The sequence below is a fragment of the Calidris pugnax genome, unplaced genomic scaffold, assembly GCF_001431845.1.
Source record: "Calidris pugnax isolate Ruff unplaced genomic scaffold, ASM143184v1 scaffold128, whole genome shotgun sequence".
In the NCBI taxonomy this organism is placed as follows: Eukaryota; Metazoa; Chordata; class Aves; order Charadriiformes; family Scolopacidae; genus Calidris; species Calidris pugnax.
Window position 1 is genome coordinate 1891351 of NW_015090851.1, and position 16120 is coordinate 1907470.

At 35.6% G+C, this 16120-nt stretch overlaps 1 protein-coding gene across 1 annotated transcript in view; it reads right to left on the reverse strand.

The window, feature by feature from the left end:
• The window catches only part of IL17RD (interleukin 17 receptor D), a 70764-nt gene that overhangs the window by 13675 nt on the left and 40969 nt on the right, over positions 1–16120 (reverse strand). Inside the window, exons 3-4 of the mRNA XM_014943167.1 lie at positions 7108–7165; positions 3587–3712 (exon numbers count right to left, since the gene is read on the reverse strand). Of these exons, the coding sequence (XP_014798653.1) occupies positions 3587–3712; positions 7108–7165 (184 nt within the window). The remainder of the gene's footprint in view (positions 1–3586; positions 3713–7107; positions 7166–16120) is intronic.

A 16120-nucleotide genomic window follows, 5' to 3' on the forward strand; every position in this document is an offset into this window, starting at 1 on the left:
TTTCTATCTTGCCTATTTAGAACTCAAGCTTTGGCAAAGATTGCAATTACTACATACTTGTGTAATGCTTAGAGCAGAGGGGCCCACATCTCAGCTGGGGCTTCCAAACTATCACTGCAATATAAGTTATCATTACCTTCATCAGCCTCAGGAATACTTTATCGTAACTTCACCATTACCATTATTAGCAATGAAACAACATTTTGCTAGCAAACTACAGAAATACTCCTTTATAACATCTTCCTATCATTTCTGAGATTACCAGATTAAATTGATAGTGGTTGTTACAACTTCTTTAGTTCTAGTAGAGTACGGGGTGACAGAAAACTTGACTTAAATGGAATGGAATTTATTCCAGTGCGTGAATACTTCCAGTTATTTATAACTGATGCCAGAACTACACCCATTTTTTTTCAAGTTACCCTAACACAACTAACTCCCAGTACAGTGTCTTTACATTTCTTCACAATGTTCTCATCATGGAATTACTTCATTACATGACTAAATGGAGTCACAGTGATGTGAATATCACAGGACAATGCCAAAGTGTTACCCTGTGATACTTTTGTGGCTCAGGTAACAAAATCACTGCACAGTTCTTATAGGCTAACTACCACTACTCTGTCTAATTGTATCTTTTCAACAGCATTACATATGGCAGAATACATATTTATCAAAGACACAGCCACAGCCTTTGGAAGCTAAATGCTACATAAATCAAAACTGAATTGAGTTTATGCTATGCTTCTCAAATTAAAAAAAAACCCAAACATCCCAAATGTGTGATTTTCCATGGACCTCCTCCATTTCAGTTGTTTTCATGGTTTTGTGGAGTTTTTTTAACATTTTAAAATTTTGTAGAAGACCATGAGTTGCCCAATGTGTTCTTAATATTTCGTGGAACAAAAGCACTATTTGTGCTCACATGAAGAAAATGAGAGTGTCCAGTCTCCATGTTACCCGAGATGTTTCAACAGCAGTTCTGTCCTAACAATTTCCAAAGGATTAACCTCTGATGATTACAAGAAAGAAAACCAAGCTTTGTTTCCCAGAGAGATTTGGTTCATCCAGTCTGCAGCTGAAGATTACCAAATGCTTTCAACTGCACATTTTTGCAGAATTATGTGTAATTTTCATATACTCTTTTAAAACTCAGAAATTAATCATTTTTTTAATCCAAAAAAATTATGAAAGCATGATTTAATACTGGGAGGCCACAAAAAACCCCCAAACTTTTCTTATCTAAAATATTTGATTTAATAAATGCAGATCTAGGCTAAAAAATTTCTATCAGGTTTAATAAATACACATTTGCATTATTAGCCATATCTCCCCATTAATGTGGTAGGATTATATCTTAAATGGTAACTTCCAGCTCTTACTAAATCATAGAATCATAGAACAGTTTGGGTTGGAAGTGATCTTTAAAGGTCCAACTGCCCTGCAACAAGCAGGGATGTCTTTAACTAGCTCAGGTTGCTCAGAGCCCCATCCAAGCTGACCTTGAATGCTTCCAGGGATGAGGCATCTCGCATCTCTCTGGGCAACCTGGGCCAGTGTTTCACTACCCTTATTGTAAAAAATTTCTTATATCTAGTCTGAAGCAACCCTCTTTTAGCTTAAAGCCATCACCCCTTGTCCTGTCACAACAGGGTCTGCTAAAAAGGCAAAAATTACATAACAAAGGAAACATTTCCTAACATCCATTTCCAAAAAGCAGTTACTTTCTCACTCATTGTTAAAATGTCACCTTTAGCTTGATTAGACGCACTAAGTATGGGTTGGTTTGTTTGGTCTTTTTAAAATATCTGTGTAGCATACTACTGACAGCCACTTGTCATCACAGAAAAGGTCAGGAAATTTGGAACACTTGCCTTTTTGTGAAACAAGAATGCTTAACTCAAAGATTTGAGTTTGACAACTCTTAAGAACTTTGCCACAGAACAGCCAGTGAACCTCTGTGGGGCACAAAAGATTTTCATGGTCACTCTCCATCTCATTACAAAGTATTGTAAAGATACTGTAAAGATACTGCTATTTAAATGTCTTGCTTTTATAAAACTAACCACTTGATAACATCCTGTGCACTTCTAGCTCTGAATCATTGCTGCAATAATTTTCCTATGAATGATGCAATGACTGAATTTCATGTGTGGTGCTATCTCTGTAACCTTACACTAGGAATCCTTTTTTTCATTCCAATATTTCCCTGTATTATTTTAGCCAGTTTTACTGTGGCAGGAAGAACAAGTGCCTCCCCAGCAGTATGTGGTCTTTTGTCTTTCAGTATTGAGTAAGAAATTTCAGAAGAGATTTCACAAAAAGAGGCTTCTAAAGATTTATCATTATGTTTAGAGAAATTTTTCACTATATTGAGCATTGCATGGCTTCAAACTTGGCTGAAAAAATTATAGAGGTTTGTCTTTATCTTCCAGATATTTAGTGTTCAAATGTTTTGCTCATCATGATGGCTTCACAGCACTAGCTAATATCTCAAGGCACACTATATGCTTAGGACAAGGTTCATTGTTAACAATGGCAGGTATAAATCTGTATTTCAAATGGTCTTAATAATTTTGGCCAACTTTTTATCTGAACTGATTAGATGGTCATTGTTTTTACCTTCTAATGTGGCTTATGAAGAGCCCGTAGTAGGAGTGGGGGAACTGTCAGCTCTACTGTTTTCTTGTTGTTCGCGTGTGCTCACTTTACTAGTATTATTTTTGATGCTCTTAAGGCTCCTGTCCATTTCATGATGGTTAGTTTAGTTAAAACTAGATAATCCAATCAGTAAATCCCCTCAGCCTGGCACACATACACTGCAATACATCCCAATATGCTGGAAACAAATGAAAGAGCGAGGGCACCGCTGTGAACCCGTCCACACCTGAGGATACCTCACATCCCACACGTGAAACACGAACATCTGATGTAAGACTGAGTAAGGGTGCCAGAGTTAACCCATATATTAAATTTTAGTAAAGCTTAGTTTTTCTTTTCAATATCTAAAAAATATGTATATAAAAGTTCTAAAGTTCTCTTCACGTGCCCCAATGGATCATTTTGCACACCCCCCACTTTGGAGACAACTGCTCTAGTGGGTAACAAGGTATTTCCAATGACATTTAAGCAAATGAGGAATATTCTTAGTGACCAGACCTGACAAGGAAACACATTAAAATTGTATAGCTATGATTAAATGATGTTTTCCACCTGTAAGACAATTTGCATCCTAAAGAATCTTTAAGTGCATTGGCAATTAAACTCAATCAATGCCACTGAAATGCGCCAATGCCTTGGAGCAGAGAATAAAATCAGGGCTATTGCAGTTCTGGAGAGCAGGAAAAATTCAACAGACTGGAATAGTAAAAAGCAGCGTATAGCTGCAGAGAGCATCCTAATTTTAATGGTTTTTCAAGCAAGCTAGTAAAAATTGCAGCTTTGTAAAGCTGTTAAGAATTCCCTTCTTCTTAAGCAGTTTGCTTCAATGATTCCAAGAATAATTTAATTATTTTACTTCATACTCATCACCAAGAAGTTGCTGCAAAAGACACGACGAATTAGTGCATTTCCCTCTGCTACTTACCGATGGCATTTGCTGTCCAAAGAATCGTCACTGCGACCTGTTCGTAGCACGCGTACTGACTGAGAGTTATATTCTGCACATCTCCAATCACGTGTTTTCCCACTGAATTCAGATAAGGCGTGCAGTCTAAAAACATGGAGAAATAAATGCTTTAAGAAAAACATTCTAGCTGATGTTCTTGTGCCATACCAGAGGAAGTAAATCATAATCTGCCAACAGCACCTAATCTTAAAGATCTATTCAAGTGGCCAGTTTCTAACATAACCGGCATCTTCCCACATAAAGAGAAATTAAATAAAGAATTAAGTTCTTTTCCTAAAATTTCTTCAAGATTGAGCAAACTAAACAGTACAGTATTTATTCTACAAAATATAGAATAAATAGTAAATCTAGATGAACTTTTTGTCTCAGGACACTGAAAACCACAAAACTTTACAGATCATTGAGCTCAACCACTTCCACCAGTTGTAAAACCCTAGTTCACAAGACCCAAAGGAAATTACCAGTTTATAATACCAGTGTAGCCTGTACCACAGTATGAGGACGTGTGTCGGGACTCCCAAAAGAGAACAACTTTTCCTCACTCAAAAGAATATGAGGGCTGACATTAATTTTGTGCATGCACAACGGTTAGAGCAAGAGAATGTTGGTCGATGATGAGGCACGTAGGAGAACAATGAACAATGGGAAGCTTTAGAACTGGTGCTCAAGAAGTGCTTTTTAACCACGATACTGCTTGATCCTGACCACAAAGATCCTACTGCCTAAATCCAGTTGTCCCTGTTCATCTCTGTTATCCATTCAGTAGCCACATCCCAGTAGACCACTTTACTGCCTCTGGATCCAGTCAGAACTGGTTTTGTCTTGTTATCCTCACAAAATACACTGTATTCCCTAAAGTTACAGCTCTGCAAACATAGAAAACCTCAGCTTTCATTAAAAAATAAAATGTAAGAAAAATATTCTTGACTTGGCTGTTGAACTTGACCATGTCTTAATGCATTCAAAACAAGAAAACAAATAATGCCAAATTTCATTACTTTTAAAGCCTTGCAATGTTTAGGCTCATGTTTTGAGGCAGGAAGAGAAGTAGCAGCCAGAGAATTCAATAGTTCCGGAGCACAGTATATATGAAGACACGTATGCACAAACATTCTGCTTTCGAACTAGTAAAGCCAACAAAATACAGAAAAAGTTGACCAGTAGACCATGTATTACTGACTGACGGCTAATTCTAAAAACTTGAGATAAACTATGTGTTACATATTCGTCTATAAAGAGTTTGTAGAAAAGAAACAAGAAAAATCGAGTGTTATCAATAAGCCAATGCAAGAAATTTGAATTTAATTCAGAGGTGTGATCTTAAAGGCAAGGAAAGAAAAATTATTAACTGAAAAGCACTTTTAGAAAATGGCTTTTTAGTAAAAAAAGGAATAACTAGGAATAACAATGGTAATGAGTCTTTTATGTAGCTGTCACACAAATAAAAATAGAACAGTTTGTACAACATTGCCATTTACAAAAGCTGGGCAGTTGGTACTTACTCTGCTGTTTGTAGAATTCTGTTGCTATGAGTGAACTCAATGACAGCATGAACTTCCTCTTAGGAGAATAGAGTATCTCTTTCAATGGAAAGTTTGAAGTAACAGGTTTTTTGCTAGGTCTGGATCTAATTAATAGCAAGCCCAAGATTTTGGATCCTGGTTACTAAAATTTTATGGTCAAATGACAATTTGCCAAAATGGAATATAGCACAAACGTCTGAGGTTTGACTGCAAGTCACTGATTTACATTTTTAAAGAACAACAGATTTAGGAAGAAAACAGCAGGGGAAAACTGGACTTTTCAGGAAACCGCTTCTTTTACTTGAATACAAGTGAAATACTAAAACATACAAACATTTGGTTTTCACCTGAATAAATAATCTAACCAACTAATTTAACAACATAAAACACAGTTTGCTAGAGTTGCTTTGTGGCAAAATAAAAGCCTTTAAATCACAGCCAGCACACCAAATTCTCTTTTGTGCTGGCTTATTCACGATCAGTATGTTTCCATAGTAGGAACTCTTTAGCCTTGCTATCAGGGAACTCTTTTCCTAGTACTGCAGAAGTCAAATAACTCCTTTGTGCAGGAAACATACAGTGCCAGCAGAATTTTGAATCAACACTTGTCATTGGTTAAACACAGCTCCTAGTGCCAGAATTAATGGAAAAAACATGACAGATACTGGAACTTAAACAGACTCCATTGTGTTAACTAAACGTGGGGATCTCTGTTCTGACCGATATTATTTCCTGTTTTTCTTTATGTAGATAAAAAAAAAAAATCATAACTCTTTCATAGTGACCACTTGTCTCTTGTACAATCTAACATACATAAATTTTGCTTATTTTAAATATTAACATCAAATTATATTTAAAAAAAATCACAGTGAAGGATTGAAAATTCAGAAATTAACATAATGATTGGAATGAAACAAAAGCACTAGTGTCAGTTTTCCTGATACATGCTGTCAATGATGAAATTCCACCCACATTCAGCATTTGAGGTAATTTCTTTGGGTAGGCAAAAAACCCAACCTGTGACTTCCACTGGCATTAATACAAACGTTACTGCACTAAATTAGGAGCTTCTTTTGATTGTACATTGAGTTTATATTGATGATGGCCACAAACTGCCCAAATAAGGACAAATTCTCAATGTAGTCAATAGTCATACTTTACTGACTAGACAACACAGATGACAATAACCTTTAAAAAATGAAAACAATAAGACACAGCCACTTCCCAGACGTTTGAAGAGGTTTGAATTATTATTGCTGCAACTTACTTATAACTGTTATTATGCTAGAGATTAGTTTCTGCTTAGTTTAGCTGCAAAACAGACCACATCTGCTACAGTACTAAAACCATCTGTCTTCACTGAAAATATAGACAGCAGTTTTCCCCTAACCTGGTGCTTTAATACTGTAGCTGATAAAAAGTTCCAACTACTTCAACTACATGAAGAGTTCTTCTTCAATGTTCATATTCAATATCAATCCTTGCTAGGACACCTTTTTAATATTTTCCCTGGATACAAATACAAACTACAAGTTTTCTACCTTGAGATACACTTCACATCATTTTCCCCCAAAATTACACATCAGAGAAAAGATGTATAAAGCTTGAAAAAATCCTTTCCTACAACTTTGTGTGTAGTGAACCTTCCAATATCTACGTTCTTTCACAGAATAAGAACATTCTCTACAATTTTCCAGCTAAATACTGGGCAGATGATGTAGGCCAATCTCAAAGTGAAACTCCTACAAATTATTAGATAGTCCTATTATCAGTGAAACACAGGAAGGAAAAGATCCACCAGACCCAGAAGAAAACAAATCTAGATTTTAAAATTATGCCAACATATATGAGCTCATGCTATTCTTCAAGCAGTTTTTAAGAGACATGTTGCTATAATACTCACAACTGTGAAGGAGCCCTTGATTTTTGTAAATATTGTGCAAATTTTCAACTTACTGTCGTATTTAAAGGTGATATTGAGTAGTCCATTGTTCTTGGTGACCGATGACAGCCCCTGTACAGAAATACCAGGAAAATAATTTGATTAAAGCAAGTTACTTTGAACTTAGGTAGATTTTTATTTTGTAGTAGTTTGTTGGAGGATAACAGAACCCATGATTTTTTCCTTCTGTTTAGGCACACCGTCCATCAACCTGAACAGAGGTAATGGCAGAACAGATTGCATCCACCTACGTGCACTCACCTGTCATCAACTTTCCAAATATAATATTCTAAGAAGTGAAAGCAAAGAGAAATTAAAGTCTGAATATAATATTTGCACAAAGACATAAAATTGTGATTCAAGTAATATGACTTGCTCAGTAGATGTGAATCATAGAAGTTCATTTTTGAAAGAAAATTATGTGATGTTCTCAGTTTCCACCATCTAGGGTAACCGTGCCCATACACACCTTTAATCAAGGTTTAATAACAAATTAAATTGGATTCTCCAGGGCAAACAAAGTGTAACAGAAAAGAAGAGAGAATGTGAATCTGAAAAAGCTGATCTCAATTCTACAGTCATGAAAAAGAGTATCAGAAATTCAAACGGAGAGTTGAAGGAGTATCACCGCTAAGCACTGCGGTCATAGCACTTCAGCTCTATTTTCCTGGTGAAGGTCATTTTCAGGAAAGAAATTAAAGGTAGGAGAAAAATAGCAGAAGAACTGATTAAAGAGCACTCACCACCTCCCAGATGTTCCTCATCTCATTAACTACCTCAGAAGAGGTGCCTGAAGGACTCTGTTACCTATTAGTCATTTGGTAAACTAACCCACCAAATATTCAGCACACTCAGAATCCACCTATAATCAAGTCATCTTTTTTCTTAAGTCTAATATTACTCAATGCTCACAAGAACTACACAGAACTCAAAGCTTAACATAAACTGAGGTATAATAAGCCAGAACACAAAAACCTATGGCCTGATTCATCCATGTGCCAGAACTGTATATGGGAGAAACTTACTACAGAGAGAGTATCAATGCCCAGTGTCTAGATATGAGCCCACATCTATCCTTCATTAAATTATTTATACAGATATATTTGTATGTAATTTATGTTTCTGTGCCTGACTTCATTCTTGCAGAATTTGTATTTCCATGTGCTTTGAATCTTATGTGTTTTATCCACTGGATTACTTTTCTGTTGTACTGGTTTTATGGGAGAGGCTCCCATATAAAGGCCCAATCATTTTAACATGTAATGTAAACATTTTAAAGAAATTCTTGCTAAGAATAACTTAATTAGACAAAACCACAGATGGATAATTTAAATTTCAATCTTCCCTTTGATTATTGGCTAACATCAACAAAGTTAAAGGAGAACAAATGAAACAGTGGATTTCCAACAGGAATACTACAGATAATTATATCCCATAACTTTTCCAGTGGAAATGTATACTGTAGAAATCCATACTGCCATCCTTGCTGAAAGTCTCACTCTTACTAGACGCAAAGTTGAAAACTGGAACAATGATAGTTATGGAGTAATATCATTCCCTGACAAGCAAATAACACAATGTTTACCATTATCTTTAAAAAAGTATCACTCATTTACATAGAATTGTATATGGGTTTATGGCTACAATGTAAAGAACAGAAATTAATAGTATAGAAGGAAGCCAACAGTAATTAGATGTTGTCAGGATCACACACAGCATTCACTGTGTGCCACTTAATAGTCAGACACAGGTGCTTAGAAAGAAAAAACAAGGTATGAGTTAAGTTACCTTTAAAGAAAAAAAGTAAAATACTACATAAAGGATGAAAGCAAATCAGATCTTGATAGCTTCGTTAGAAGTTAAACTTGCAATGTCACTTTCTTCTTAGGCGGCTTTTTATTTGTTTAGCTTTGATATAGGTTGGCGTTAAACAAGCTGTTATACAAAACAGTTTCCTGAAACAGGAAGGCATCCTTTTTTTTTTCCAGTCTTTTCTATTAATACCTATTCTATTCTGACTCATTTTCTGTTTCTCTTAAACTTTAAAAAATGTCATTTAACTTACTACTACAGCAAAATAAAGACATTATGTGTTTGATTAAAAAAACACAAAAAAGAAACTATTGAATTCATATTTATAAATAAGCGCAGATAAACCATCAAATTAATTAATTGTTACCTGTCTTACTTTTGTGTCCTAGAGCTGAAGTTTTGAGAGACATACTTTTCACCAAACCACAAAGAAAATTAGCACAAGTATTTTAATTCATTAAATAGGATCTTTTATATCCTAAATTTTAAAAAAATATAATATAGCAGCACTTTTCACGTCACCTTTAATTGCATTTCCACTGGGATTATTGTGACATCACAAAAGATGTAACAATAGAAGAATACATCAACATACTATACTATAAATTAGATGCAAAAAGTAAATATAACCATAAGCCAAATTGATGAACTTAAGCAGCATGTGAGACTTACTAGTTGTAAAAATTTTCTCCCAAGTGTACAAAAGGTGCAAAAAAACTGCAGTAATTCGTGAGAGAATTAGGGTCACCTGAAAGTATTGAACAAGATAACTGTCATATTAGTTAGAGGTTAAAACATAGAAGCTGCACAGACAATTTCACTGCGCTAAACTTTGCTAATAAATCCTCCAAGTATTTACGGCTGTGAGTTTAAAAATATCTTCTTCCAGGAAACATTCCCTTGTTTTTAAGCCATAAAGTAATTGTTCTATTTAAATGGCCTACAGCTAAGACAACTTGTTTAGAGCATCTTACTTTAAAACTATAAATACTAATGCTGTGGCCTTAGGGCTCTACATTCTTAGTTAATTAACCACTAGCATTTGTTGAATTTACATGCAGCTTTTAATTTATTCTGAACTTTACTAGAAAGAAAGTCTCCATTGCCTGGAGCTTTGTCTACAAAATCCCTTTGGTCCACAAACTTCTACACATGCTGACTGAGAAGAAATAGGAAAGAAAACAGCCAAAACATCTTCTATGAAGAACTATAGATGACTGATCTTTAAACAGATAATCAAAGTTGAAATGCACACAGATTAAATTACAAATAATCCTGTTTGTCAAAAAGTGGGTGGGGTGGGTGGATGGGTGGTGTTTATCCACAACTCTACAGAAACCATGATAAGCTTGGATCCAAATCCTGCATCTATATTGGGCAAGCAAGCCAGAAAGAATTTCCATTACGTATCACATACCTCAAATCACAGAGATCGGTGTTGGATCTGTTCCTCAGTCCACATGAACAACCTTAATAGTTAAAGTTAAGATCCCCAGATACCTTAAATCTGAGTAACACTAATACACATCATCTCCTGAAGAATGAATAACTCATTTGGATGTTCAAGGCATGTACACGCATTTGATTATATTTGAATATCCATCTTTCAACACGAAAGAGTACAAGTATTAATAAGAGCCAAAGACTATTAAATGAAGAAGTTAACCTGTATTTCCACTTGTTTATATTTTTCTAATACCTACCCTTCATTTATGGCAACATCTTATTAATGGAATGCACTTATGACAACTTTTTCTACCCATTAGTAGGCCAGAGAGAAAGAGAGTCAGGATTACATTTCCAGAAACAAAGCTTAAAATACATTTTAAGCACAGGAACTAATTGTGCCTCCAAAATAAGTTAAATTTAACTAATGTCTGCCATCAGAGGCATAAATTAAATACAAAGGAAAGAAATAAAAAATCTGCTTAATTCTTATTGTTGAATTTTCCCTCTTGCTTTTAATCTGGAACAGATAGTGTTTCATAGTTGAAAGTAACATCTATTTTTCATATTTGACAATTCCTGCCAGAGATGGCACTAGCGATTTCAGAATTGTCCTATGACTAACCATTTTTACAATAATATTGAAATATACTGCAACATTCAAGTTTTGTTGAGCAAACACTCTTTCATTCAATAAAAGCAATTTATGCCTGTGAATAGGCACTGTCAGGCAGCCACTTCAACATCAATACCAGGAAACAGAGATAGATGCTAGCACTAATTACAGAGATCTGGTAAAGGAGGTAGGAAATCACTACCCCTCAAGCATAGCCTTGTGCACCAGACCAAAACAGTAATCACGATTCATCTTTCATATGTTGTTAATCAACGCACATATGGTCCTAATTTCATGCTCCCATGAGGCAAACTGAAAGGACAATTGTTTTTGAACTCTAACATCAAGATGAATAATCAATGTTTATCATACTCATTGCTCAGTAAACTAAAAGCTTTATATTTGACATCTGCTCTTTTTATTTTAGAGCTTTCTTGATGCTTTCAACCAAGTTAAAATATTTTCTACAGTCATCAGTAAAAAGATGAATAATCTGTACTATTTATATGCCTGCATTTTGGATTGCTTCCACCAGAATATAACAAAATATATAATCCGTGGTCATGTTTGCTGTGTAACTTGTGTGTACTCCACTGACTGCAGAATGAATTCGAAGCCCTGGGTGGATGGGTTTGTACTGTTATTACTATATCCTTGGTGTAACTGACAATTCCAACCACAAATATTGTTCAGATTTGCCTTAAATGTGCATTTGTGTGGGGGTGTGTTCTGCATTGCATTGTGGGAACAACTTTTTAAAAAACATCTCAGTGACACTGGAGAAGTAAGTTTTACTAAAAATGAATTCGTGGAGCAACAGGTTTCTCAGTTCCTGGATTTATTACATAGATTCTTCAAAACATTTTTTTTTAACTTCTTTTAATAAGTTGGCATATTTTGTGTTTCTTCTTATGTAAGCAATATAATGATTTAGAGGAAATTACCACATTTCGGTTGGTTTTTTGTGGTGAGTTATTTACTGCTTCACTGCTTCATCTTAAGAGCCACAGCTCACGAGTCCAGCAGCAGAGAAGCCGAATGTGTCTCCACAGCATTTGGCCTGAGATATGAAAGGCAAAGCATTGTTTTTAATTCAATTATAAACTATACTGGAGGAGAAAGAAAACCATCATTTTTGAGCATGAAGGAACTTCATGCTCCATCCAACCCCTGATTATCCTCTTGCTCTCCAGGCTGCTCAGTTGGCTCTTCCCTAACAGATCCTTGTCAAGAAAAGCCTGTCATGTTCAAAGATCCTGATTTTTCTTCCATGTTACTTGTGAAAACCCAATGGTTGATGTCCAGGTGTTAGCACATTACTTTTACACAATTGTCCCTTTCAGAGAGAGCATTAGGTTGTCTGGTAGATCAATTAGGCCCTTCCTCTGAACTGGAAGAACCCTTGTTTCATGTGAACATACTTAATGCTTTGAGTTTCTCAGCACAGCTCAGCCTTCCAGGGAGCAGATGCCCGGTGACCTGAGGCAGCACAATACACTTCCCTTTGTTTAAAATTGTCAGGCATATTCACGTTCAGCATATTCCTTCTCCATCTCCCAAAATACAGCTTTTTACCCCAATTTAAGTTCTTCAATGTGGAAAAAATATTATGAAGCATCCATATTAGCTTTTTTTAAAAAATATGCTAACTTAACCAACTAGCAGAACCCTCTAAGAAGTAAAAAAATTCAAAACCAAGGACTCTGTCAATGGCCCAGACACTGGGAGCTGTAATCCAGGTACAACCAGGGGGGAAGCTACTTGACATAAAAATCTGAAAAATTAAACTTTCTTTTAAGAGTAACACATAATACTTCTTTTCCTAAACCAAACATAAGGAACTCATATTTCTTTTGTATAAGAATTTTCCTGACCTTTTGTGATCATTAAATATCTCATTTTTCACAGAACCATGACATTATCCATGGTTTTATGGTTGACTTCCCACATAGGTAATTACATTTTGTCTGAACAAATTCTTCTGCCATTTCAGCCAGATACGGTTTTCTCAAGTTCCTGCTATCACGGGAGGATATTGAACTGAACAGCTGCTGACTTAAACCCTGTCAGAGGATGAGGTGGTCCCTAAACCTCCACATGTGTACTCATATGCCAGCTAGCTTCATGGGGGTCTTGGATTTAGGGGGTGAAACATGCTGAATGAAGATCGCTAATTGCAGCATATCCTATCTAAAAAAAAAAATAATAATTTATTTTTTTTCAAAAATACAGTAAGAATGTGTTTTATTTATGCCTCATTCCAGGCTATTTGAGTTCCTGTTTAAAAAGGCAATGTGGAAGGTTACATTACACATTAGTCAGTCTGATAGAGAGGTAAGAAATCATCGTAAGGAAGAAACACCACAGAAGATGTTACAGCACGACTCTTCAGTATGCAACAGGGCTCCGTGCAGCTGTTCACTCAGTGTATGTCAACTGGTTTACTTTAAAAACCAGACAGTTCTTAAAGCCACAATTTAACAACAATAGGAGCAAGTTTAATCTATACTGTTTGCCGCCTACCGTGAAAATCTTTAATCTCCTGAGTCAAGCCCAGGAATTCAATGCAGCAAAGCATGGCAGAAGAAGGGTACCAGCTCTTATTTCTCTCATGCAATTTGCAAGTTTGCCTAAGAACCTCTCTACAGTTTGCCCCGTCACACCTAATTTTTTCCAACTTTGTTGTGTGAATAATGTTTTGTAAATTAAAGCCTTCAAAAAAAAACCAAACCCCAAACAAAAACATATTCCAAAAAATCAACTGAAAAAATATTTTCAAACAATGCACATTTCCCACAAACATTACTGAAACGTGTGAGTCTAAGGATACTTGGACAAACGCCAGAAGTCTGTAGTTAAACCAGTGTTCTCTTAACTGTGGGACACGACCCCTGGCAGGAGAGTTGGGGGAAAAGAGGAGGTGTTTGGGGAAGGGAGGGCGGAAAGACCAAGGCCAAGGCAGGTGCTCACAGGGTGACCGTGACCGGGAAGGAAAGGGGTGCAAATGGTAAAGTTGTTTTTAGAAGGACCCAAGACAAATTAGTTTGAGAAACACTGACTTGGGTTATAAACAACAAATACACAGAATAACTCACATCTGAAATAATGGAGGAGGAGAAATTATTGAAGCCTGCTCATGCATGCTTACTGCTTAATATACAACACAGCATACTATAAAACAAATAAGCTAGCTAATTATTCCACTCAAATTAAAGAATATATTTCTTCCTATTGTGGGAAGTTAGCCAGAACCTCAATAAGCCTACAGGGCCCTTCATACTTAGAGAAACAATAACATAAGGACTGAACTTTCAATTATGCCCAAGCACTTCTAAACTAACCTGTCCAGGAAGCAATTACACAATATATTTTCATTCATTTAACCGACTCTCCATTTAACATGCAAACATGCAGAGCCATAAGCTGAGACACAGTCTTTCTCTCCTGAAAATGTTCAAACAGTTAGAATACTATCAAGAAAAAGTTTCAAGGTGACTGAAAAGCATGGGAGAACAACGGATATATGTTTTTATATCACTACATATATAAAATATATGGATATGTTCATTCATTCATTTTGTTTACTACATTAAGAAATTATATAACTTTCAGAGGAGAGAACATCAAGGGAAAAAGGAAAGCGAAGAACAACAATACTTCAGAGCTACAAAGCAAGTGGATCAATTGTATCTTTTAAGATTTTATGCACATAAAGGTTTGCTGCTTCTCCTAAATCAGTATTTCAAAGCCAGCCAGATCCAAAAAGAAAGTTTTCTCCTTTAAAGCTGAGCATATGTAGAAGCACCTGGAGAACAACTAAAGAAACTTATTTCCAAAATCATAAATGGTTCACTAATAACGTTCTGCTGCCAGATTCCTACTTTACAAATTGGAAACTCCTAGCACGAGCTCTTTGTTTGCTCCCAGGTTTCATCCAAAGAAACAGAAAATCTGTAAAAGTAACTAGGATTGACTTCATAGGTTTAGTTTTAAGCTTCAGCCAGAACACAATTCACAATTATGACTATTTCAGGGTGGGTTCTTTTGCTCTCTGCTTCTCAATCTAATGCCAGAGTGCACACAAAAACCCCCTAACAACTCTGAAGGAAACTGTCATCAAATGTGGATTAACTGCTTTATTCATAACATTAAAAATTCCAATCTGAAATGTACCGCATTGTTGGAGATTTCCATTGCAAACAAACTTAGAGCAAGCAGACTGGAGATATTCCATGTGTAGTACAGAGTGAGTTTATCTGATTTGTAACTTTTGAAAATGATAAGAACAGCTGCTTGCAAGGAAATCTTTAAAGCAGAACATCACATAAAGGCTGGAATGTGAAAAATTTGACATAGCACATCTATTTTGTTTTGTGTGTGTTCACACAATGTCTTTCCCCAGTTCCAATCCTTCTCCTATATTATTTGAGAAAGTCACTAGAAAATATGAAATGCATGTTCTTAGAAACTTAATTTAAATTCTTATTTACACAAACGAAACATATAGGCACAACTAGAGGAAGTATTACATATTCACAGGAGCTCATGACTGTAAAGAAAATTAATTCACATAGGTTTTGTAGGACCAACATATAAAATGATAGAGGATATGGAGGCAAGGTAATTTAGCAATAACTTCACTTTACTGATTAGAGTGCCACAGAACTCATAAAACTTTTAAAGTAGATAGGATTTGGGATTGTTCCATCTTAATCCCTGCCTTTGAAGTAATGCAATTATTTTGGACATAAAAACCTATTCTTGGGGATTTAGAAACACACAACTGTACTCATCCACAGGATTTTAAAACTGAGAATTTCTAAGCAGTATGGTTCAATTCCAGGAACAATCAATTATTTGCTTGCCAAAATCCTATGTTCCAGCTTTAAAGAATCTTTCACCATTCCCCCAAGAGTATCTTTAATACCTCACATGAAACTTGTTTTGCAGGAGACTAAGTAAAAAATAAAAACCAAACAACTTTCTTTACAATGATACAGGCATCCCTTCCCAAAGTTACCATCTTGTGAGGCACATAACTTAAAAAGTCTCAGGCAATGAGAAGCCAGGACTTTAAATGTGACAGGCATCTACTTGGTAACAATGCAAATGTACATTTGGCATTAAGGTCAATGTCATGAAGGAAAATAATA